This window comes from Humulus lupulus, chromosome 7 (assembly GCF_963169125.1).
Source record: "Humulus lupulus chromosome 7, drHumLupu1.1, whole genome shotgun sequence".
Classification (NCBI taxonomy): Eukaryota; Viridiplantae; Streptophyta; class Magnoliopsida; order Rosales; family Cannabaceae; genus Humulus; species Humulus lupulus.
In genome coordinates this window covers 115699779-115725765 of record NC_084799.1, presented here as the reverse complement: position 1 = coordinate 115725765, position 25987 = coordinate 115699779, and the positions used below count along the sequence as shown (strand labels likewise).

At 33.8% G+C, this 25987-nt stretch overlaps 4 protein-coding genes and 1 long non-coding RNA gene across 11 annotated transcripts; 1 reads left to right on the top strand and 4 right to left on the bottom strand.

Annotated features, from left to right (window-relative positions):
* Positions 1 to 363: 363 nt before the first annotated feature.
* On the top strand, positions 364 to 1657 carry LOC133788567 (early nodulin-20-like). Its single transcript, XM_062226091.1, has one exon. It carries the CDS (start codon positions 621 to 623, stop codon positions 1146 to 1148), a length of 528 nt encoding a protein of 175 aa, XP_062082075.1. The 5' UTR covers positions 364 to 620; the 3' UTR covers positions 1149 to 1657.
* Positions 1658 to 3616: 1959 nt separating this feature from the next.
* Positions 3617 to 15888, bottom strand: LOC133788565 (4-hydroxy-3-methylbut-2-en-1-yl diphosphate synthase (ferredoxin), chloroplastic). 3 transcript variants are annotated; one of them, XM_062226087.1, is made up of 20 exons: positions 15503 to 15888; positions 14901 to 15135; positions 14454 to 14611; positions 8746 to 8852; positions 8549 to 8649; positions 8389 to 8465; positions 7804 to 7923; positions 7492 to 7722; positions 6636 to 6752; positions 6472 to 6546; positions 6305 to 6382; positions 6131 to 6190; positions 5962 to 6024; positions 5709 to 5853; positions 5293 to 5431; positions 4969 to 5046; positions 4725 to 4884; positions 4526 to 4624; positions 4312 to 4416; positions 3617 to 3946 (listed from the first exon to the last, which is right to left on the bottom strand). In XM_062226087.1, the coding sequence occupies exons 2-20, from the start codon at positions 15106 to 15108 to the stop codon at positions 3842 to 3844; spliced, it is 2226 nt and encodes a 741-aa protein (XP_062082071.1). In that variant the 5' UTR covers positions 15109 to 15135; positions 15503 to 15888; the 3' UTR covers positions 3617 to 3841. The 3 variants fall into 3 exon arrangements, with proteins under 3 accessions (XP_062082071.1, XP_062082072.1, XP_062082070.1); XM_062226088.1 differs by having other exon boundaries at positions 14901 to 15172; positions 15667 to 15888; XM_062226086.1 differs by having other exon boundaries at positions 15667 to 15888.
* On the bottom strand, positions 8762 to 14447 carry LOC133788566 (uncharacterized). The gene is made up of 2 exons (XM_062226090.1): positions 12703 to 14447; positions 8762 to 12382 (listed from the first exon to the last, which is right to left on the bottom strand). The coding sequence occupies exons 1-2, from the start codon at positions 13718 to 13720 to the stop codon at positions 12357 to 12359; spliced, it is 1044 nt and encodes a 347-aa protein (XP_062082074.1). The 5' UTR covers positions 13721 to 14447; the 3' UTR covers positions 8762 to 12356.
* A 2742-nt stretch (positions 15889 to 18630) lies between the features above and the next one.
* LOC133788563 (uncharacterized) lies at positions 18631 to 21533 on the bottom strand. 2 transcript variants are annotated; one of them, XM_062226084.1, is made up of 5 exons: positions 21306 to 21533; positions 20973 to 21207; positions 20270 to 20445; positions 19679 to 19970; positions 18631 to 19117 (listed from the first exon to the last, which is right to left on the bottom strand). In XM_062226084.1, exons 1-5 carry the CDS (start codon positions 21385 to 21387, stop codon positions 19051 to 19053), a joined length of 852 nt encoding a protein of 283 aa, XP_062082068.1. In that variant the 5' UTR covers positions 21388 to 21533; the 3' UTR covers positions 18631 to 19050. The 2 variants fall into 2 exon arrangements, with proteins under 2 accessions (XP_062082068.1, XP_062082069.1); XM_062226085.1 differs by having other exon boundaries at positions 21284 to 21473.
* Positions 21534 to 23066: 1533 nt separating this feature from the next.
* LOC133788562 (uncharacterized) lies at positions 23067 to 25777 on the bottom strand. 4 transcript variants are annotated; one of them, XR_009873281.1, is made up of 4 exons: positions 24743 to 25775; positions 23969 to 24263; positions 23778 to 23878; positions 23067 to 23440 (listed from the first exon to the last, which is right to left on the bottom strand). It is a non-coding gene; the product is annotated as an uncharacterized LOC133788562 (long non-coding RNA). The 4 variants fall into 4 exon arrangements; XR_009873282.1 differs by lacking the exon at positions 23067 to 23440 and adding an exon at positions 23671 to 23697 and having other exon boundaries at positions 24743 to 25777; XR_009873283.1 differs by lacking the exon at positions 23067 to 23440 and having other exon boundaries at positions 23671 to 23878; positions 24743 to 25052; positions 25490 to 25773.
* Positions 25778 to 25987: the final 210 nt, after the last annotated feature.

Below are 25987 nucleotides of genomic sequence, written 5' to 3'. Positions count from 1 at the left end.
TACTACTATACTATACTCAGTGCCAACCTTCTTACACCGACAAACTTAAATGTGTATATAAAAATATACATTTTATTCATAATAACTCCAAATTTCTTTTTTTGTTAAGAAATAGAAAGAAAAAAAAACTATTATTTGAACAGGTATCTTTCGAATTCAAACTATTTTATTTCGTAATATTAATATTCCATTTGAATTTGAGAAAAGAAAAAAAAACTTTATTCACCTACCAATTTAATTTAATTTGTTTTATTTTATTTATTTAAAAAATTTGCGTCGAAATTAATCCACCCTCACACGTTTTTTCCATCTCTTTATAAAACACATACTATTACTATTACTACTTGTGGATTCTTCCGTTTCTACCCCTACAATTAAAGAGTACTTGTGTAGCGTGCCAATCACGCGCCATCCTTTCCGTCCCCGTCAATATAGCCGTTCACCCATCCCAAGATCCTCTCCTTTTTCAAGTTTCAACACTCTCTCTCTCTCTCAGATTCAGATCTTCATCAAACCTTCTTCATTTCAAACTTCTTCATCTTCTTCTTTGTCTTCGTCTACAGAAGTCCAAATCCCAGATCTACCCACATTCTCGAGATTCAGGTCCAGTTTCGGCATTAATGGCCAACCTCAACCGATTCCAGGGCTTAGACTCCATCTTTCTTCTTCTACTCATAGTCTCGGTTGGATTCGGCGTATCCGCTACCTCAGATATCTCACCCAGCCCCCCTCCTGAAACCGGTGCAGATTCGCCCTCATCGCCTATTTCCTCTCCTCCAAATGTCGCCGCTCCTGCTTCCCCTCCGGCGGCCGATTCTCCTAACTCATCGCCGCCGGCTCCTCTGCCGGACACTCCTGCTCCCGCTCCCGTTTCATCTCCTTCGCCTGATTCGGTAGAATCTCCGGCTTCAAGTCCATCTCCGTCGTCGGAAGTCAGCGACATTAATCACAATGACATGAACGAAGAAGCAGGTGAATCCGATGGCTCGTCTGGAGATGGAATGAGTGCAGGCAAGAAGGCAGGGATTGCGTTTGGAGTAATCGCAGCGGTTTGTCTGGTTGGATTGGGAGGATTCGTCTACAAAAGGCGTCAGGATAACATTCGCCGATCTCAGTACGGCCACGCAGCCAGGAGAGAAATGCTCTGAACAAATTCTTTCATTCCCAAGAGGTTACTGGAATTTTTTCTTTTTTTATCTGTTATTCTACAGCCATTATCGTCTTTTTTTTTTTGGGGGGGGGGGGGGGGGGGGGGGTTCTTTCTATATGTTTCTTTGATCATATATTTTGGAGATGATTGATTCAATTCGATTGTTCTTGATTTTTTTTAGTTGCTTTTGAGATGATATGATTCTTATTCTAGTGGAGATACTTGTTAGTGATCGATATATTGTTCATACTAGAATATTTTTTGACATTTATTATTAAGTAATAAAAGCTGTCTGATTGGATCTTCTTAATCTTGCATAAGCAACTGTTTGGATCATTTTATTTTTATATTTTAATTTTTAAGTTAAAAAGAATATAAAATAGGTGTAAGATTTGTTGAAGGTCAAATGGTTTCTTTAGTAGAGTTTAATTAGTTTATTGGGTTGACCGTACCGTTGTAAAAGCAATTGAATGAAAGTTAATTTTGAATCTAAATGCATTTTTTTTAGTGCTGCACTATGGTATGTTGATTGTTATTTTAAATTCGTTCCCTGGACTTAAATTAGCCCAATAAAAAGGATAATAATAGCGGTACAAACATAAACATCTGGTCTCGATTTTTTATTCTTTTTTTCAGAAAAAATAAAATATGTATGACAATTCTGTCATTTCAGAAGAATATAAGTTCACTGTTCACAAATCGAATTACACCAAAATCATAGTGGTTTGATTTACTAAAATGAAAAATTAAATAGAAATGATATCACATAGTATTTTTTAGCAGATTTAATACCCGTCTACATATGCATTCAAGATAATTATGCAATCAAATAATAATTATAATAATTCTTATTATATATTGTTATGCCTGATCTCTTTTCATAAAATAGCTGATTTTATGTAAGACTGTACTCTAAGACGCCATTTTTGTCTTTACCAAACTCATATTGATGGTGATACAACAACTTCAGCCACTCGATGCAAGTGAACATTGAATGAGATGGCAAAATAGTCATTTCCACTCCACCTATTTTTGTACATGCTAAATCAAATACTTGTGTCATCACATCAAGCCTCATAAAGACCAAGTACAATTCACAGAGAGAGGGAAAGAGAACTGAAAAATGATATTTGATTGAATAAAAATGTCGAATCCTCCGGTGATTAACTAAAATTTAGCTAGTGAAGCTGACACAATCAAATCATCATAAATAGAAGTCAGGACTAAAATAGTAACTATTTAAGCTTATTTATGTATTACAAGTATGTTTTCTATAGGACAAGTATCTAAGGTCCACAACCTATCTATCTCCCTACTTTTGGCTCTCTTCAACTTCAAGCTAGCCTTAGCCTCCTTTAAATGCTACATCGCTACATCACCTTGCTCGCCCTGCTTTAATTAACTACATTGCTACATGACCAAGATGCTCATTCACAGTCACCCTACTTTACTATTTCACCCTCCTCTTCCACCATAAATAAAGTGAATAACCATGCTTTGTCACCCTGTTTTGTTTTTCTTTTGCTGGAACTATTAGTTCATTGAATGACCATAAAACGATGGGAACCACAGGCACAGAGCCTAACCTATATCCAGTTTTCTTTCTGACCAGTACACCTAGCCAGTTTTCAGAGAATCGGTAATCAAATTGTCTTTGCGTTTAATATTATATCAAATTGTCTTGTCCTCACCCTGCTCATAGTAACATCATGCTTTTTGGAGTCACTCTAGGCTCTACCAAAACCAAATAAACAACTTACCTTTGCCAAATACCACTTTATTCAACACCACTTTAATCAATGTCTCGGATTATATAAATTTACATGTGACAAATCTCTTTGTACAAGAGACATTATTTACTCTTAATTTGCAACTTCTTTATGTTAATGAGAATACAATCCTTGCTTGTTAATTTAGTATTATATATATTTTATTCATATAATTAAATGTTTAGTTGATACTGAACAATGTGTAAATACGATGAACCAATTCAAGATCAAACTTAAGTAATCGTACAAATAATGTAGAATAATTCTTTGGTAGGGCATTAAAAAGTAGGGCATTAAAAAATACTATTACCATAAGAGCATTTTCTATTTCTGACATTTGGAAACATTATAACCCAATTTTTTTTTTTGACAATATATATTATACTTATAGCAAACGTTCCACTAATTTTTAAAAAATTCCGAATAATTTATTTTGAAAAATTCCAAATAATTTATTTCAATAAATTTTGAATAATTTATTGTGTCCAAATCAAAGTTTAAATAATCAATTGCATGCTTGATTAATTTTTTTTTACACACACGGAAAACAAATTATTTAAACTCTAATTTTGACACAAAAAATTAATCAAAAAATTTCAAAAATTAATATAAAAATAAAAATTATAATTTTTCCAAATACCATAAATAGAAAATGACCCTAGGACATTTCCTATGCCCCCATTTTAGAATTATCCAATAAAGTGAACGTTAAAGTTTTGTATAAATGATGGAGAGGCATTACAATGATGTTTCTTACACTACTGTTTTAAGTATAATACTGATTTTTTTTGGTGGGTACTAAAACCATTCATATTGTGCTTCTGTTTCATCATTTTAATTCTTACTTAATCAAGAAACATATACAGCAGTGTTCTTTCGCTGCTGCCTTTTATTTCTATCTACCAATGATGATTCATACTCTTCATTCTTCTTCTGAGGGTGGTTCAACCCAGCGGCCATGATCTTTTATTAGCTGGATCAATGCATCGGTAGCTTGTTCCATTGCGATTCCACGCTGCACCACGGTCTGAAACATAATCCAACTTTCCATCAATTTCAACCATTCTTTCAAAGTTTTATGCTACTTCACAATCACAATAGTACTACTTAGTTTTATTCATTGCAGGAAGAGCTAATACTGTGGAACTTGGATTATGAGCTTAAATGCTTCTGAACTAACTGTAAAAAGATCTGAAAACCTACCCTGGTTGGTTTTCTTTGCATTTTAAGCCTATTTGGTTACCCAGTAGGGATTTGCAGGGTGAGAGAGAAGTAAATGCCAATGTTGTGCAACTCAAAAAATTCTTCTTTGTATGGTAGAGGTTTTTGAATACCAATGCTTGCACTGTAGGACCATAAAAATAACTGAACACGATTTAACAGAGAATATACCTTTCCAACATAAAGGTCAATCTTTCCAGGAGCACCACCAACATAACCAAAGTCTGCATCAGCCATCTCTCCAGGTCCATTAACGATGCAACCCATGATAGCAATCTATCATAGAAAAAAGATAGTTATACAACCTATGTTCGCTACAATTAATAATAAAGGAATATTTGCTCAAAATAATTAGATCACCAAAATAAATTAATCAAGTACTTACTGAGACACCAGGCAGGTGTGATGTCTTCTCCCGTATCTCTGCACTTATTTCTTGAAGGTCAAACAAAGTTCTACCACAGGATGGGCACGAGACATACTCCTACAATGAAATTCAGGAAAAGTTGAATTTTTTTTTTCCATATATCATCTCTTCATGATATTTCACTTTCAAATCCTTTCAAATGATAAAAGCTACCTACCGTCTTTGTATTCCGCATTCTACAACCTTGTAGTAGGTTGAAAGATGTATTTCTAAGAAAATCAAAATCCTGATCTGGAGCTTCCAAGAGGATACCATCTCCAAGTCCATCTACTAAAAGGGCCCCAGCATTGCTACCTGCACCGATGACTAAGTCATCCCTGCAAGAAAATGGTTTTAAGACAAAATTCATGTCTGAATATCTCATAATTCTAGTCAAATAGGAAATGCATCTCATAGTTTACCTATGGATTCCATTTGGAAACTGAATGTGGTGTATTACAGGAAAGTTCAGGGAATTATCTGATAGATACTCAAATAGCCTGCAGCCAATATAAATTAACATACAGTGTTAGTATAAGAAATAAAATACATGGAATGCATAGTTTGCTATAAACATTCCCCATAAATAAGAGGATAACATATTCAAAGTTAATAATCGTATGACTATAAACTTCAGTCTAATCTCCTTAAAAAGCAGTCAACTAAGTTGGAACTTGGCAGTGGTTTACTGTTTCAATTAGTCAACTGTATGCAAACTCACAAGCCACTAACTTATTATTACTTACCTCCTTGCTGAGTGCACTCTGCTAATTTTATGTTCATCAAATGGCAGATCATGAAGAATCATAGTAACATCGATGCCTTTGAGAATCTCCAGTTCTTCGTAAGGTTCATCACCTCGTAAGGATACAACCAAACGCGTGCCTGGAACAGAATCAGTATATATGTATTAGTTAGAATTAGGATTCACTGGGAATCAACTTACCCCAACCCAAAACTATTAAATACCCTAGAATGGAACACAGATTTCTCCGGACCAAAGAAAGGAAAAAAAATTGATTGTAAGAAAAATTGTTAAAACATGTTCTCTTTCAAAAATAAAGAACCCCAAGTTCCTTAAATAGCTAAATTATGGAAACTAATAAAAAATTTACTACTTTACTCCATGGCTAAATACTCAGAAAGTTTTGCAGAGCTACACCTTCTGGCAAAAGCTTGTATGCACCAGTTGATAACTCCTTAAGATTTACCAAAACCATGGCATTCGCCAATGGCTTTGTAAGCTGCTCTGACAAAGGAGTTATGATCCCCATACTTATGTCTATCAACCTTTTGAGAGCTAGTCGCTGATCAAATAAAGCAAAAGCATAGCAAGGCATGATGAAAATTAAGAGAGAACACATATCCTATGACTTTCTCTAAAATAAAAACACGCAGTTCAGTTGATTTCTCACAGCATTGTCATCATCAACAGGTGGAAGTTGTCTCAATAAGATGGAGTCTGCTGTTGCCAGATCCTAAATCAATGAAACAAAATTTATCAAATGGATATTCAGCCCCACGAAATAACACTTTCACACGATTTTACAAGGCTGCAAAGTATAAAATGGAAAATATATAGACCTTAAATGGCATGCCGACAACAAGCTTTGCTGCTAGTGACCTGTACAGTAGCTCTGGCATCTGGGAAAAACAGGAAAGGTTATACATTCTGGTTTCTTGAATCATCTTTCCCACGCCCCCAAAGAGGACAAAAGAAAAAAAATTAATAGAGGATATTGTGATATCAAGTGCTACCTTTAATTTATCAAGAGAAACTGACATGAGAACAGAACCATCACGGTGCAGAACACCTCTATAGTCTACCTCATCACCCTGTGAAACCAAAGCATCAATTTCTGTTAATAAGTTTTAAAAGCAAAAGGCCATTAAATGATGCCAATCTATAGATATTAAAGACTGACCTCCTTCTGTGTAGGCAGTTGACCAGTTCGTCGTTGAAAATCAAAATAATGTCTGTGCTTCTCTTCAAATGGGGCCTGAAGCACATTTGTATCATCAATAAAGTTGAGATAGTTTTCTAAATATTAATTTGAAGAGCAGTATTCACTAAAAATGAGGATCTTACCACTCCTTGCTGAAGATCAGCCGCTTTTGTACCCAAATTGGCCAACCTTCTGCAGGGATCAATCTCCTCCTCAGGCGGTTCAGTGAGTGAAACCCTGATAGTATCACCCAAACCATCCTGCAAGTTCAATTCATCTTGGTTAACCATAAACTGATAGAAATATATTTATTTTTATACATACATACATATATATATAGAAAAAATATTGGGTAGTCACCAAAGTATTTTTGATACATGAATAAGTTGTAATTTCATTTTTGTACATGACGGTGTATAATGTAGTTACAAGAGACCTACAAATTTTATGCGTGCGTGCAAACGTGTGCTTGTTTCGATATTTATACACGCATGCATCAGGCTATTGGAATTTTGATTTCGACATTTTAAATTATCTTAAATTTCCTAAAAATTGGTAAGAGGTCTCCTGTAACTATATTATACATATACACTATCGTGTAAAAAAATGCAGTTACAACTTATCCGTGTATTAAAAATACTAAAAGTACTTATAGGTAGTAATTAAAAACAATCACTACAGAAGTGATACCCATATATATTAAGAGAGAGAGGGATGTATATATAAATATATACATAAATTTCATAAAGAGTTCTAATGCTTTCTAGTATGGCAACAATTTCAGCTCATATTGAAACATAATCACTAAATAATCCTTTTAGAAGCAGCAACAAAGTTACGATGGTTTCATAGAAACATAATGATGGTTTTTAAGAAGATAACTGAAAGCAAACCATAAATCAAAGAATTCTTATGGCTTTAAAGTTCACGACATATTGAAGCCCAGGAATATCTGTCTCTACTCACTCCCTTGAACATGAATCAGAAATAGAAAGGTACCTGAAGAAGGGTCCCAATGCCAATTGCAGATTTCATCCGCCCATCCTCACCTTCTCCTGCTTCAGTGACTCCCAAGTGAAGTGGATACTCCCAGCCCTGGACATACATTTCAGCAACAAGAAGACGGTATGCCTGGACCATGACGACTGGGTTGCTTGCTTTCATTGAAAACACAAAATTATGGAAGTCCAACTTCCGGCAAATCCTTGCAAACTCAAATGCAGATTCAACCTGTTGGGTGAATGCCAATTAAAGTATCACCACTAACTTTTGTGGTATAAGAAAAACAAGGAGAGAAAAAAAAATCTTTACCATTCCCCTTGGAGAATCTCCATAGTAGCTCATGATACGATCTGAAAGACTCCCATGGTTTGTCCCAATGCGCATTGCTCTACCATATTTTTTACATTTCTCAACCAATGGAGAAAAAACCTGGTGTGAAGTGAGAATGAACCAATTTTGTTTCAGAAAAGGAACAACACAAATCCATGTCAGATACAACTGAGAAATGAACATCACAAATCTACTTCCAGGTCCATTAATGCAAAAAAAAAAAAAATATGGTCTTTTATTTTCTAAAGTTCATCCAGGACAATGCATGTATGCTAAAAGAAAGCTTTAATGAATTTATGTTTGATAAATGGTTAATTTACATAAACAAATCATTAAAAGTATTTGATGGGGATAAAAGAAAGGACATAGACTAGTACTGAGTCTATTCCTAACTTTTACATCACTCTAGTCATCATTTTCCAAGGACATAGTTATCATAATATACATATACTAGTTTAGAATTTTACTATTGAAAAATGGAGAGAATGTAATGAAGTGGCTCAAACCAGCCTTTTATCCTTAAATATCAACAGTGATCACGAATTGATAATGAATGGGTTTAACCTGCTCAATATGCTCAAGTTCTTTCTGATAGTCGTCCTCAGTGTACTCTAGCGTCTCAAACTGAGCCCGTCTGTCAGCTGCAACACGCTGCTTAGATGAATCCAGAAGAAATGCATTTGTTTACTACCCAAATAAATCAACTGAATCACAAAGCCTTTACCAAAATTTCCAGGATTGACACGAATTTTATCAAAGCATTCAGCAACTCTTAATGCAACTGGGGGAGCAAAATGAATATCTGCCACAAGAGGTATGTTATAACTGCACATACAAATGGGGCAGTAATATCATTAATCCTCAACTTATATGTACCTTGAAGTTTCAAAAGCCAATAAACAAACAATAAACCAAACTTACTTTTTCTGCACAAGTGAATTTTTTATTTCAAAACAAGCATCTGCTTCTTTCTTCCCCTGAACTGTTATCCGCACAATATCTGCTCCCTTGTCAGCTATTCTCATTACCTATAAATTGTATAGCAACTGTAATGTAAACTTCCCCAAAATAAAAGGTGATTAATTAATATACTAACCACCATTTTTGGACTATTGAATAGAAGGCTGAACTCTTCTATAATTCATTATGCTCAAGTTTCTATGACTCACTATAATATCCAACCCTTATTAGATCAGTCACAAATATTGGGAAAATTTTATCTGTTATTATTTCTATTCAGTGAACATATATTTATACAAGTATATGATAGGTGTGAACCAAATCACAAATATACAGAAAATAAATTAGCAAATTAATAAGTTTCCTAGAATAAGAATAGCTGTCAAATCTTTGAATATTTGACAGCCTTACAAGAATCATTCTAAGTTAGGAATGTTCCTAAAAATAATTTGATTTTCCCACACTCCCCCTCAAGCTGGTTTAAAAATATCCTCCATAGTTAGCTTGCTATTCAAAAAATCAAGCTGTTTTTTAAACAATCCTTTTGTGAATACATCAGCTACTTGTTGTTCAGTAGGAATATAAGTCATACATACTAAACCATCCTCTATTTTCTCCTTAATAAAATGCTTGTCCACTTCCACATGTTTTGTACGATCATGCAAAACTAGATTGTGTGAAATTGAGATAACGGCCTTGTTATCACAATACAACTTCATAGGAGATGACTGTGATACCTTCAATTCTTTGTTATCACAATACAACTTCATAGGAGATGACTGTGATACCTTCAATTCTTCAAGTAGCCTTCTTATCCACAAGATCTCACAAATACCTTGAGCAACAGCTCGAAATTCTGCTTCAGCACTACTTCTAGCAACCACACTCTGCTTTTTACTTCTCCATGTAACTAAGTTACCTCCAACAAAGGAACAATAGCCTGAGGTAGACCTTCTATCCACTACACGACCAGCCTAATCCACATCTGTATAAGTCTCAATTTGTAGATGACCTCGTGGTTTGAACATGAGTCCTCTCCCAGGTGTCCCCTTTAAGTATCTCAAAATTCTATAAACAGCTTTGAAGTGTTTCGGTCCAGGTGAGTGCATGAACTGACTTATCATACTCACTGTGAATGCTATATCTGGACACGTGTGAGATAGATAAATCAGTCTTCCAACCAGCCTTTGATAGCACTCTTTGTCCTTCACATTCTCCTCTTGAGCGGGTTGCAATTTTTCGTGTGGTTCAACCGGTGTTTCAGCGGGCTTACACCCCAACAAACCAGTCTCATTCAGAAGATCAAGGACATATTTACGCTGATTTATAAAGATACATTCTTTGGACCTAGCAAACTCCATTCCAAGAAAGTATTTTAATGCACCCAAGTCCTTGATTTCAAATTCTTCAGCCAACTTCTTCTTTAGAGCTTCTAGTTCACAATGATCATTCCCTATTAGCACAATATCATCTACGTAAACAATTAAGATAGCAACTTTACCTTCCTTTGAATGTTTATAAAACATAGTATGATCAGCTTGACTTTGAGTGTATCTATTGTGTTTTATCACCTTTCCAAAACGCTCGAACCATGCTATTGGAGACTGTTTAAGTCCGTACAAGGACTTCTTCAGTTTGCACACTTTTCCCCCTTCAAAACTCTTCTCAAAGCCAGGAGGAGGACTCATAAATACCTCTTCTTCCAGATCTCCATTAAGAAATGCATTTTTTACATCTAATTGATGTAACAGACAATTAGAGTTCACTGCAAGGGAAAGAAGCACTCGAATAGAGTTTATTTTTGCTACAGGAGCAAACGTTTCTTGATAATCTATCCCATAGGTTTGAGTGAAGCCTTTTGCAACAAGCCTAGCTTTATAGCTCTCAATACTCCCATCAGCTTTGGTTTTTACTGTAAAAACTCACTTACAGCCTACAACTTTTTTCTTCTCAGGTAGCTCAACCATCTCCCAAGTATCATTCTTTTTTAAGGCATTCATTTCTTCAAACACTACTAATTTCCAAGCTGATTCCTCTAGTGCTTCCTGTATGTTTCTAGGCACAACAAGGTCTGAAATATTTGTGGTAAATGCTCTATGCGTTTCAGACAGTTGGTTATATGAAATATATTTGGCAATAGGGTATTTAGTACAGGCTCGGGTCCCTTTTCTAATGGCAATAGGAAGGTGCAGATCTGAGTTAATGTTTCTTGGTGCTATTTCTACAGAAGGCTCGGATTCAAGATTAGTAACACTTGGAGGCAAAGGATGAATAGAATGAGAATTGTTACCTGGAGTATTCAGATGACCATCACTCAGGGCTTCAGATTGATCAGGTTCTGAGATAAGGTGCTGGTCTTTATTTCTTTCAATGACATTTTTTCTAGTATAAACCACAGGCTCAAGATTTTGACGATTTTTAATCAATCGTAGTATTTCTTTATCTGACAGACCAATTTCAAATTCAGTTTCAATAGTTTGAACATCTTTAAGAGAAGGAGAAGCATCCAATATAATATTCGGTAAAGGAACACGTTCCCAAAAATTTGATTCTTCTAAATTCTCTTCCTGAATTAAATTTTTCTGAAAATATGGAGTAGGTTCCAGGAAAGAAACATCCATTGAAATATAAATTTTTTTTGTAAGAGGATTGAAACACTTATATCCTTTTTTATTAGGGGATACCCAAGAAAAACACATTTTTCAGCTCTTGGTTCAAATTTAGACTTAGACCTTTTAGGAATGTGTACATAAGCAGTCCAATCAAAATTTTTTAAGGGTAATTCAGAATAAACCCGAGAACTAGGAAAACCTTTTTTGAAACAAGATAAAGGAGTTGAGTACTGTAAAACACGAGTGAGCATCCTGTTAATAAAAAATAAGAGGCAGTAAGTACAGCATCTTCCCACAAATATTTAGGCATATTCATGTAAAACATCATAGCCCTAACAACTTCTAACAAATGTTTATTTTTGGGTTCAGCTAAGCCATTTTGTTCAGGGGTGTCAGGACATGAAGATTGATGTAATATGCCTTTTTCACTTAAAAAAACTGCCCAGAATTTTATTAAAATATTCTGTACCATTATCAGATCTTAAAATGCTGATTTTAGTTTGAAATTGGGTTTCAATCATAGAATAAAAATCGGTAAAAAATTTTGCCACTTCAGATTTTTCTTTCATTAGGTAAACCCAACAAAGACGAGTATGGTCGTCTATAAACGTAACAAACCATCTTTTACCAGAAATTGTGGTGACCTTAGAAAGTCCTCAAACATCACTATGAAAAAGGTAAAATGGTTTAGAAGGACAATAAGATTTTTGGATATAAGATTTACGTTGACTCTTGGCCAGTAAAGAACTATCACAACGAAAGGATAATGGGTTTAATTTCTTAAATAAACCAGGAAACAAACGTTTTAAATAAGAGAAACTACGATAGCCCAATCTATAGTGTCAAATCATTATTTGATCATAAACAGTAAAAGAACTGATACTACTAAGTCCTTGAGCAATTTTATTATTAGATAGAATATCCTCAAAATAGTAGAGACCATTACTCATCCTAGCACTGTCAATCGTCTTCCCCGAACTCCGGTCCTGAAAAATACAATGAGATTCATAGAAAATAACACAACAATTAGAATCTCTGGATAATTTACTAACAGACAGGAGATTACTATGAAGTTGGGGAACATGGAGAACAGATTTAAGATCTATTCCCTCAGATATTTTAATTAAACATTTCCCTGCAATTGGTGATAAACTACCATTAGCTATCCTAACTTTACTGGTACCTGAACAAGGTTTATAGGATTTAAATATATGTGAGGAATTGGTCATATGGTCAGAGGCTCCGGAATCAATTATCCACGGAGTAGATGTTGAAAGAAAAGAATAGAGAGCATGTTTTTCATTACCTGAATGTGCCACAGAAGCAACAGAAATACCAGAGGGTTGCAGAGTGGATTTCAGTAATGTTTGAAGATGCTCCATTTGCTCTTTGGTAAAGGGGCTGGTTTCAGCTTCATTTGCTGTAGGTGCTCCACGTCCCCGCCCAGATTTGCTCTTCCAATTTGCTGGTTTTCCATGAATCTGCCAGCAAGTCTCACGAGTATGGCGAGGTTTGTTACAAAAGTCGCACCACACCCGTGGTTTCTCATCAGATTTGTTCCAGGCAGGTTTAGAGCTTCCTGCTCCCATATTGGAAGCCAAGGCTGATCCCTCAACAATAGTTCCAGCAGCCTTCTTTCCCAACATAACGTTCCTTCGACTTTCTTCCCTTCTCACCTCAGCGAACACCTCACTAATAGGAGGCAGCGGTGATCTACCAATAATTCTCCCCCTTACCTCATCAAACTCGACATTAAGGCCATCCAAGAACTTGTAGATCCGATTATTCTCAACAGTTTTCTTATGATGTTGTCCATCCTCAGTAGATTTCCATTCATAAGTATCAAAGAGATCAAGATCCTGCCATATTCTTTTAAGAAAAGTGAAATATTTAGTAATAGTATCCTCACCTTGCTTTATGTCACTGAGTTTGAGATTCAACTCAAAAATCTGAGATTGATTCTCCAAGTCAGAATACTTCTGATTTACATTGTCCCAGAGTTCCTTAGCAGTTGGGTAACACATGTAGTTGGAGCTGATGTCTTCTTCCATAGAGTTAACAAGCCAAGTCATCACCATAGAGTTCTTTGCGTCCCAGGCAGCGTACGTCGGATCGTCCTCCTTGGGAGTCTTCTTCTCTCCCGTTAGGTAGCCCATCTTCCCACGTCCTCGCATGTACGTCCGGATTGACTGAGACCATCTCAAAAAAATTTCACCATTAAGTCGAATGGTGGTGATCTGAACTGGGTGAGATTCAGGGGTAATTTTAGAGGATTCAACAATATTAGGAATGGCTGGAGTGGATTCTTGGGTAACATCTGACATGGTGGTTGAAGGAAATGAAGAAGGCAGAGAGAGAAAGGGTAGGTTTGGCTCTCATACCAAGTCACAAATATTGGGAAAATTTTATCTATTATTATTTCTATTCAGTGAACATATATTTATACAAGTATATGATAGGTGTGAACCAAATCACAAATATACAGAAAATAAATTAGCAAATTAATAAGTTTCCTAGAATAAGAATAGCTGTCAAATCTTTGAATATTTGACAGCCTTACAAGAAACATTCTAAGTTAGGAATGCTCCTAAAAATAGTTTGATTTTCCCACAAGATCAATAGAAGAATTCACCACTATACTAAATAGCCAACTCTTATTCTATTAACAAAACTCTTCGAAAATTCACCATACTCGTGTTCCTATGAACCTGAAATTCCAGAAGAATTCACTACCATAAAAAACACTAGATTAACAAGAAACAACAACCCCTTGAAAAGTGAATTAAACGTCATACTCATAAATTCAAATTAGTATCAAACTTTTGCTTGTGCAATTGGGCCTATGAATAACTGTTATATTAACATATGTTTTGACCAAATAGCATGTTACTTTCTAGATAGTTTGCAGCAACCACAAGATAGAATATCAAATGACATACATACTAACTGCAGTCATAGATAAGATAATATAACGAAACATACAGTCAATACTGTGTCCACAGAGAACAAAAAAATCTACATTTATAAATAACTTATCCACTAGAGAAGTTATAAAACCTCTTCAACTGTTCCAGCAACATCTTTAGTGTCACTTGTAGTCATCGTTTGAATTCTGATGGGATGCTCACTGCCAAGAGCCACATTTCCCACCATCACAGTTCGTGTCTTCCTCCTGACAGTTTTGTGTAGGGACTCACAGTACTTCTGTCTAGGAACTACATCCAAATAATTTTGCATCAGATAAACGAAAAGAGGCAACAAATACAGACCTACAGATTAAATTGAAGTTTACTACCCTTAATTCCAAGTTGTTTAATGCTTCCATTTTCAACATAACAAACACTTACAGTCAGTTATTAATCTTTGATTTCTGCAGATTTATCCTCTTCTTGTTACAATGGTTTTGTTGTCCTTCTAAAGCCTCATGAGTTTAATTGATCAACTTAAAGAACCCAAGCAAATGAGAGCACTAAACAAAGACTAAAAGATGAAAGAGATTAGTACCTAATAGAGGGCTTCCTTTTGATGCGGGCTGAAGTTCCGCGATATCTGAACCAGGATTTGAATTTCGGATAACCGAAACTCTTGTTCTACATGAATTAATCTTCTTTAAATCAGAAAGCCTCACAAAATCCGAACTTTTAGCAAAGCTCAAGCCAGGGTCTCTGCTTTTCAGACATGAAATCGAAGCAGGTACAGCTCCAGTAGCCATTTCCACAACCGCAAAGCAAAGGCTTGCCTTCAAAATTCCATAACACAGCTCAATATGAAATCAACTGCAGTTACCTTATTTTTAAAAATGATCCCTTGTTTGTTTGGTAAGAACATCTAGCAAACTAAACTAAAAGCTATATTGAAAATCAATTTTATTATTTTTTAGTAAGTAATAACACTATAACAGTAATGACAATCATATCAAGAAACTAACTTATAGCAACACATGCAAAACTAATCATTTCCCTCCCCACTTTTTCTTCTCAACTTTCCCAGCAACCAAACAGTTGCTCGACCCATTTACTAAATACACCAGAGCATAACTACAAAAAATTCAGAGCTAATAATAATAATAATAATTATAACAGCAATCATATGATAACAAGAATTACCTGAAATTCAACCTATGTATTCACAAACGACACTCAAAACTTCCCGTACCCAGAAAAAAGTTTGGTTGCATTAAAATGGAAGGATTAACATCAGTGCAAACATAATTAAAAGGAGCTTCAATGGGTGTAGAGTAGAAGGGTGGAATTTAAATAAAAGGGTTTACCTGAAAATCAAATAATCAGATTGAAAAGGCCCTTTAAAAGCGACCCAGAAGCCTCTGGAGGAGAGGGAAACTGGTGGTGGTGGTGATCCCTAGAGAGAGAGTGAGAGAGAATTGTGAATTCAAAAAACTGTTTTTGTGAGGATTTTCATGTCTTCATAAATAAATTTAATAATTTTAAGAAATATTTGAGGATTGGGATTTGGGTGAGACAGACTTAAAGGGACAAAAACGTTTTCATTGGCATCTTTATTATTTATTCTTCTTCTCAGTGAGTCTCTCAGTCCCACATATGCAAATAATAAAAAATTAAATAATTGCAGCAGTTGGTCGTTGCCCGTTTTTGTTTTTTCTCATTTGGTCCTTATATTTTCTCAAAATTATACTTTAACCTAACACTTCCAAGCATTTCTGTTTTCAACCTCTGAAGTTTGTTGACAATTTCTTTCAAGTTTGAAGGTTGATTTTTTTTTTTGGACCCCCCCGACTTTTTAAAAACATGTTTTTTTTTATTTATATATTCTTACTCAAATCTTTTGTGTCTTCATTACATTCTGCTCAAATAAAATCCAATACATTATACGTCATCATATTTGAGAAACATGTCTAAAATTTAATATTTTCTGGCATATTTTTAGGATAATTTTTCCCTAGTTAATTGGAAAACATGTAAAGAGAGTAATTTTGTCATGATTTTACAAATACCATTACATATATTCATCATTTTTTTAATATATATATATATATATACATATAAAGTGAAAAAGAAAAAAAAGATAGATGATAGTGGAATGATATACCAAATCTTCTATTTCAATTTATTAGTCAACTTTTGCTTTCAAAAATACATGTCGGGTATTTTTTTCTAATTTTTCTAATTTTTTTATAACAGTGTTTGTTGTAGTTACAACATCATTCCTGCAAATTTAAAAAAAATGATGAATAGCTTACTGTGCTGAAAATAAAATTCTTGATATTCTGGTTTGAAAAAATACAAAGACGTTTTTGACACTACCACTATTTAAATATTTTAAAAATTTACAGAATATATATTATAACTACAACGAATATCACCGTAAAAAAAAATACTCCAACATGTGTTTTCAAAAATGAAGATTGAGTAAGAGGTTGAAATAGAAGGTTATTGTTAGCACTCTTATAGATGAGAAGTGATATAGTCAATCTTCTATTTCAACTTCTTAGTTAACTTTCGTTTTCAAAAATACATGTCGAAGTATTTTTTTTTAAATTTTTTTTCAAAGCGATTTTCATTGTAGTTGCAACATCTTTCGTGCAAATTTTTGAATAATCTATAGGGCGAAAAATAGAATTTCTCATATTTATTGATAAAGATGTAACTAACCCTATTTATCATTCATAGACTATCACCGGCTACCACTGGACTTTGGCATTATTTTAATGTTTAACCTTAACAACCACTATGCTGCCAAAAAAAACCCTTAACAACCACTCTAATTTTGGACTTAACTTTGGCCAAAATGTAAATATTCTGCAATATGTGAATTTAAGAATGGCTAAACAACAAAAGAGACATCAATAAAGGCACGCAGAGACCACAAGACATGAAGCCAAAAAGGAGTGGAATCGAAGTGAAGATCATTCACTATATTCCGTCCTCCAAACACCACTCTAAAAATCCCTTATCCAACTTTTTTTAGGATATTTGTAATCTAATGTAATTTCACATCAACATATTTGTATTAGTGGTTTCCTGTGTTCTTAACATTATACAACACGTTCTTATGTTATCAATATACAAAAAATAGCTTTTCTATTTTATTTTTCAGAAAAAAGTTGTGTGGAAAGCAGAGTAGTGATAGGTAACTTTCTTCTGACTTGAATAGGTGATAAAGGCTAGTTTGGCAAACATAAAAAAAAATTCCTCTAAGAAAATAAATGAAATTAAATACTTGGATTTTGCATTAATGTGCTCAGAACAACCACGATTTAGGATGAAATTAGGTGCAGTGCGCGCATTGATAATTGTTTGGCAAGTGGTCCAAATTTGATATTATGATCATATGATCAATAAAAAGGGGTGTATATTAGCAAATTATTACCAAATGTATTATTTTAATATTTGTAAAAGAAAATGTATTATTTTAATAAATTAACCTAAATATTCTTATTTAATTAATTTAACATTTCATTTATATATTAATTAATTAATTAATTTTTTAATGAAAATTGAATGTTTAATCTTACTAATAATTTTTAATTATAAATGATAGAATTTTTTAATTTAAATTATTATTATTTTTAATTAAGAGTGTCAAAATTATTTTAATTTTTTAAATAATAAATGATAAAAGTTGAAAAAATAAAGAGTCCTTATAGTATCATATAAATAAATAGTTTTTTTATTAAATAATTAAAAATTTAAAAACAAACACTAAAAATACGTTCAGTAAAATCACCGAAGGCATTTTTATTTTATAAAAATAAAAAAACATAAAACAAAATTATATTTCCACGAGTTTATACATTTTTGGACCCTGTGTTTTTTCTGATTACCTATTTGAATCTTGTATTTTAAAAAATTCATTTTTAGACCCTATATTTTGTAAAATAGTTCAAATAAGCCCATAAACTCAATTTTTATGAAATAAAATTGAATATAACAACACAGTTTTTAAACAGAATAATTTTATTTTTATTCTAAATTGCTATTTTAGTGAATTATTTGTGATTTCAGTTAAGAAAACTTTGACCAAAATCGGATTTAAGGTTCTATTTGAACCATTTTACAAAATATAGGGTCCAAAAAATAATTTGACAAAACACAAAATCCAAACAGATAATGAAACAAAACACAGAATCTAAACAAGTATAAACCCTATTTTTATTGTTGTGTTTAAAAAATTTTAAAACAAAAATTTTACCAAACACAACCAAAATTATTTACTAATGAGCAAATTGTATTTATTTTTTTAAAAAAATGTGAATAAATTTGAAGAAATTATGAGGAGCTCAGTGTAGGAGCACCATTAATTATCTACCTAATACACGATTTAGAGATGAAAACCAAACATCCTAAGGTAGAAATTGAATGAAGTCTAGGTGCCTAGTACTCTGACTTTCTCCATTAAAGGCCATCTTCAGCCGAAACCAACTCGACACTGGAGTGGGAAGACCATAACAACTATTTGCGCATGGACTATTGGCACAAACAGGCCGATGAGCACAGACTAAACCAAAATCGTTTTAACAAAAAGCATATTCGGCACAATTTTTGGGGATTTATAATAAATTTAACTTCAATTTGGTAGCCTTGGTGATTGGTTCAACCAATGCCAATTTTATAATTCATTTGGCCTATGCTATCAATAATAATAATAAAAAAATCTATATGACCAGAAAGTTACTTCAAGTAGCTGTTGTTTCTTCCTCTAAAGAATGTCTTTTAAGGATTGCAACTGTCTCAGCCTCAGCACTGCAAATTCAATGCCAAAAAAGAGCACGGTTAGTTTACATGAATTCACAGATTCAGTTAAGATATTTTTATTGTTTTAAATGCCCAAATCAAATGAAACAAGAGCGTGTGACATGGTACAAAAATCAGCAACAAATAAAATTCAGTTAAAAAAATAAAAATAAAAGAATTTGCCAGGCACAGCTACTTTACATGCAACTATCCCGCCCGCATCCAGGCCCTCCATCTTGATGGACCCTATGCTATGCAGGTCTCACTGTGATGGAAGGCTAGATTGCACAGCAGCCCTCATAAAAAATATTTGGAGTAGTAACTGAGTTAGTTACTTAAGCTGCTGATGTTAGTTACTTAGCTGTTTATTACAGCTGTAAGTTTGTTTTTTTTCTTCCTGGGGGCAGCTGTAAGTTTGTTGGTTTCAGTTATAGGGGTTATAACAGAATTCTGTTATTGGAAGACTCTTGATTAGTTATGTAACCTCTTTCTGAGCTTAAATGCTCTTCTTGTGTTTTTTATTTAACTTATGCTTTGAAGATGAACACATACAATAGATTGAATCTGTACCTTCCAGGTCTAAGAATCTTGTACTTCCCGATTTTGGTGAGGTCCACAACTGTTGAGCCTGCTCTACCTGAAGGCAGCTCACCACCATCATAAACATAGGCACAATGTTCCCAGAGATTCTCAAAATCTTTGATGCTAACACTACTAGGCTGCCCGCTTGGATTTGCACTTGTAAGAGCCAGTGCACTCCCCAATCCATGAGCAACGACCCTGATGAAGTCATAGTCTGGCACTCGGACTCCTATACTGTCCAACCCTGGATTTAAAGACTTCTCAAGAATGCTCGACTCTCCTGAAAATATTAGAATTAACACGTAATCGCTTCAAACATAACTGACTGACTCAAGTGCGGACACAATTCTTCTACAAAATATCCAGGGTGGGACAAGCAAACATATTAACTCAGAAAAAGTACTAAAACAATTTTATCTGTTTTATGAGAAACATTATGGAGACTTGAGCCCTAACACACACTCATCCACCCAACATTCTCAAGTGGCAGTAAGACAATTTTCAATTTTATACATATCTTAGTCCTTACAATTTACAAAGCCTTAAATTCATTTGTAATAAAAGTTATTAAGAACAAACCTCGCTTTAGTACAACAGTGACAGGTCCTGGAAGGAGAGACTCGAGTAAGCCATTAGGCAAGTGCTCGGTGTTGGCAAAGCGTTTAATTTCTAACACATCCCCAACACATATTGCAAGAGGACTTGTGTGTTTACGCCCCTTAATCTCATAAATCCTGTTAACTGCTTCCAAAGAACTGCAATTAGGTTCCCACGAGTACAAACAGAAAATTAGAAATATTTATAACAAATACTCTCCACATGAAAATTGATCACTTGCAAAGCTAAGCATGATTAATCAAACATTTTAATTAGCAACCAAAAAAAAGCATTTTTTTTCTGAAAGATATTAGTATTAATGTAATTCGTCTTCAAGACATATGTCTAACATCTACTTAATCTCTTATAATAAGCATACTAATCTGTGACCATATCACATTAATTACAAGGTGCATTTCACTCTCTTTTAGATCTTAGTTCTCGACCCATTGGCCAATAAAATTCTAGCTCAAATTCCACGTCAAAACCAAAGAAGATCGTGCATAATCATGGCTTCTTTAAGAACATTTCAGTTCTGTCCACACTACTATCTGACCCTCTTATGGTCTGTATTAGAAATATCACGCAACAACACTGAGCGCTTGAGTCCTCATCCCAAAAGAAAATGCAATGTTTCTTTGAGTAAATTAAACAAACAGTTTCGAGGCAAATTAATGGAACATACCAAGCATCACAGGCGAATCCATAGAGGGTATCGGTGGGCACAGCAATGACCTTGCCAGCTCTAAGAGCTTCACAAGCTTCTTCGAGATAAGATTCGGAGGCTGGAAGAACAACCCCACATTTGTTCTCAACAGTCACATCATTTTTATCACAATTCCAAGACATTTTCTTGGGAAAATTACGTCTGAAACTTGTAAACTTGCTCGAGAATGAGACGAACCCAGTAATGGGAAAGCCTATTAGAGTTACATGGTTAAGTTTTTTTTTCAAGCTACCATAGCAGAAAACAGAGAGAGAGAGAGAGAGACTGACAGTGATTGTGATTAAAAAGCACCTCTCGTAATGGGAGAGAAGGAAGGCAGAAGTCGAGCGTTGACCAAAGGAAGTGTCACTGCAATTCTTGACGGAAGGCTCATCCTTCTTGCAAGCTTACCCTTCCTCCCGGGTTAATAGGCATATGTTGGGCCGGACTGTACTACTGAGGTAAGGGCTTTTTTCCAAAAGTAGAAAAGTGGACACTACAGCTACTATGTTTTCCTGGTTTTGTTTTTAGGGGCATTCTTGCGTCTCTCACTTAGTATTATTGGAGGACTTACTCCTTCAATGTATTTTGGATCGTCAGATAGATATACTTTTTGAATTTAATAACTAGAATTCAATTAAAGGCTAGTAGTACAAGATGACAAAAATACCCTAATATTTTACTCTTTAACTAGCTATCATTTCTTTACACCTATTCATGGATTCTTCATATTTCTTTAATAATTTTCTCATCAGCTAAGCTACCAAATGTGGTGTGCACTTTAACTCACATATCTCACTATGCATTTCAGCTGAACCAAAAAGAGTGCATTAGTTATTATTTTTACAACCATTATCTCTCCAAATGTTATCACTATTCTCTGTTTCCAATAAAAAAAACACAAGCAAAGTGCTATAGTACCAGTATTATTTTCTTTAAATATTGTCACACATAATTAGACGTCGATTATGAAGTCATCCAATACTAGAAGAGAAAGGACTTCAAAAAAAAAAAAAAAACCAAAGCATTGAAACTTAATTGAAAAAAAAACTATACAAACTTACACTAAAATATATGTTCTCGTTATGTTGTATTTTAATTTTCTCACTTAACAAACCCTCAAAAGTCACTTAGCAGAATGAAACTTCTTATGTAGCTAATACATATACTAATCTGCTCAATATTCATGCAAAATAAAAAATCCATGCAAAAATTAACTACTAAATGGTAATGTGGTGTGTCATTCAGTAATCCCTACATTTAAAAAAATTATTATTAATATTAAAAACTTTCCACCACATTTTATTCATTTCTTATATCACATTAAAAAAATAAAAAAGCTTCAGTTTTTGTTACGTTATTTTATTATACATTTATGTAAGTCAATTATAATAGTTACTTAGCTGCAGTCAAATATTTACGTGTCCACAATCGTAAATAAGTCTCAACTCCTATCTAAATTTACTATAAAAACCATCAACTATACAGTTTATTGGATCTAAAATTACGCTTCTACCCCTCATTTATTTAAGTTGCGTCAGCTCAAAAAACACAGTCGGTTGACATAACCGGTTACACCAAGTAAAAAGTTAAAAAGTCAACATTTTAACACCAATCCAATATTGACACTTGGCAAAAATCTGGGCCCCACATGAAGGACTAAGTCATGTGAGGGACGCCAGAATTCTCCTTGTTTTTATAATGAAATTTTATACTTTCTTCAAATATATAGGTTGCTTTTGCTAAAATTTTTGTTTTTCCAATTTTTTTAAACACAAAAATAGAAATATATTTTTGTTTTATGTTTTTTTTTTTAATTTTTATAAAATAAAAATGTGTTTGGTAACTATTTTTATTTTTTGTTTTTGAAAAATAAAAATGCGTTTGGAACATGTTTGATTAACATTTTTTTCAATTTTCTGAACTGAACTAGAATATAAAAAATCATTTACTATAATTACTCTAGTTTATTTTCTTGATAGTGGAAATAACTTATTAAACGATTCACATGCATTAATAACTGGTTTAGAACGAACGTAATAAACTACTTTAATGTTAAAATGGAGCTTCAAAAACAAAATAAAAAAACACTCAATAGCAAGAGAAACGAAGCACCCAAAGTTTTTCCTTCTAGTATACACGATGATAATATATATCTAAAACTAATTACCACATAGACGTACACCAGTTTACTCATAATTATATCTTTCTTTAGACTATAGGGAAGCTTTTGCAGACCTATATGAATGTTTTACTTAAAAAAAAAAAAGAGTAATTGTGTATGTAGTTTTATTTTATTTTCGATGCCCTGATGATGTCATAAGAACAACAACCGCCACAATAAACATAAACAACATGCTCAGTAGCAATATATATATTCTTCTTGAGGATTTTTTGTACTCTCCAAACAGAATGATTCCCCAAAAAGTGCTGACTAGCGGAAGTGCCTGCCAATAACCAAATCCAAAATTCACTTGAGTGTAAGGTGTATTTTGCTTAGTTCAAGCAAAGTGTATCTCACAAAGAAAATATGTTTGAAATCGAGACAGGTAAATGTATTTGAACCAATCTGACAACATTAGTTGCAGACAATAGTCTATATGAATGCTGGTGAGAAGAGAGAAAAGCATACGCCAGTCCAATCAATGTGTTTCTCCCAAACAACGACAGACAAGAGTTATACTAATCATTTGTGATTAAGAATCTGAAATATTTGGATTTGTATGTAATGAACATTTATTACCAAAAAAAACCTTTTCTAATAAAAGAACTAGAACTACCAACTTTGATTGATCTTCTTCTCTCAAGCTGAACAAAAAAATTTGCAGTCCCGGCTTTAGTCTTCTTGGAAGAGACACGATCATCTTTCAGATCTTCTGACCCAACTGTAAATGCCCAATGTTGACAGAAAAGTCAACAACTACAACTAGTTTATATAAAGATAAACCATATAATAGTTCCAGAGTAATTTTTACCCTTATCTGGCAATGTGGACATTAAGGAATGCATCAACCTATAGATGTCAAAAAACAACTATGCGTTTCTGTTGTTGCCATCAAAATCACAAGCAAAAGCCATAAATTTTCAGTACCTAGCTGATAAAGTGAGAGTGTCAACACAAAGAAGCATCACTATTTCAAGACTGTCTCACAAAGTGGGACCTATAACAACTGCTAAGCTTGAGGTGATGACTTATGTAGCTGACAAACCAACAAAAGCCCAAGCATACTGAGTTGAGAGATTTCCAAGGCTAAGGACCACTTCTCCTATCTTGCAAATAGCACATAGGCGAATATACATTTCAGTGAAAGGCACGATACATATTATAATATAATATGAGGCAAATAAATGGCCAAAAGAAAAAGAAAACTTCCTCTTTTTATTAGCAAATATATGATTCACCCTTCACCAATGTAGCAAGCTATATTATTTAACTAATGCTTAACTCCTCCTTTTATCATGACTTGTATAGAGAAATTAGGATAATAATCTGGAGCACAATAACAGACATGAAGAAAGTAAAAAATATCTCCAAAAATTATCTAACACTTTCCCCAAAGAAAAATCCTTTTTGATGTGAAAAGGTCATAGTATCTCCAAAAAAGAAAATCACTTACTGAAACACAATTAAAATTTTATAAACCAGTCATTATTCCATTTGACTTTTCAATGCTAGATACATGAAAACATTCAATTAAATGCCTAGATGCATGAACACATTCAAGCATAAATCAATAAAGACCACGTACCTAAAAAATGAGCCATTTTGAATAACTTCAGAGCACACACAAAGTTAGCTGTGAAAACTCAGGCTCCCATTTTCCCAAGTAAGCCATTCTCACAAGTCATTCCAGTTAAAGCCCGTTCTTTTCAACATATATGCATAGCAAAATCTTGAAAAGGGTCTAACCAGAATGATGTCTAGATAACAGAAGAAATAATTTACTTATCAACAAAAAAAACTAAGTACAAAAATGAAGCTGCCTCTTTGAACGCTTGTGTACTGGAATTACTTTGACTCCAGCATTTTACTATCTTCACGCCCCTGAAATCTCATCACTGAAATCTCTCCCAAATGACAATAATTTCAGCAAAACATAAGGAGAGAAAAGAATAGATAAATAAGAAAACAAAAAAGGATAATGATCAGTTTACAACTAGAATCCATAGCAAAATGAGCAATGATAGAATTAGTTTTTCAGAGATGAAAACCAGATATAACCACTACAGTAAAACACTCCCCAAAAGACCAAAAAACGCAATCGATGAGCTGAGTCTGATCCGAATATGAGGTCATGGAGTCTAGGAGCCTCTCAAAGGAGAGATCGATAGAAGAAGAATAAGAAGAAGAGGATGGGCATGAGTCTAACTTATAGCTAAATTTTACAGATTGAGGTATTTTACATCAGCTTAGACACATGAGGTTTAAATTGAAAGAGAGGAGGAGAGAGTGAAATAGATCGTAAAGACGTTAGAGAATGAGACATTAATCTTACCTAAAAAATTATGAGTAAAGAGTGGAAGCCATGAATGAGAGAAGAAGAAATCGTCATTGACGAGGAAGACGACAGATAGAGAAATGAAAAAGTGTTTTAAAAAAAAATTAAAAGCAACAAAATTTTATTTTCAAAATCAACTTTGTTGACTGCTACTTTTGCTATTAACTTGAATATGAGAGGTTAAAGAAATAACCAAGAAACACAATTCAGGCTATATTCTTAGTCCACGAATCTCTACATTAAGTAGATGGAAGCTTGTTAGGGCAATCTTCAATGGATTTTCTCACGCAGCATTTATCTTGCTCTAAGTACAAGGCTTTCTTTTTTATAAAAATTCTAACCCTTTGTAATGAGACTGTCATCATTATTTATAGAGGCTGGGGTCAGTAATTCTAATAATCTATCACTAATACACATTCTTCTCGTTATTAGGGAATTAATACAAATTTAATCCATTAGGCTACATTGAATAGAGACCATGGCCTAGGCGAGATC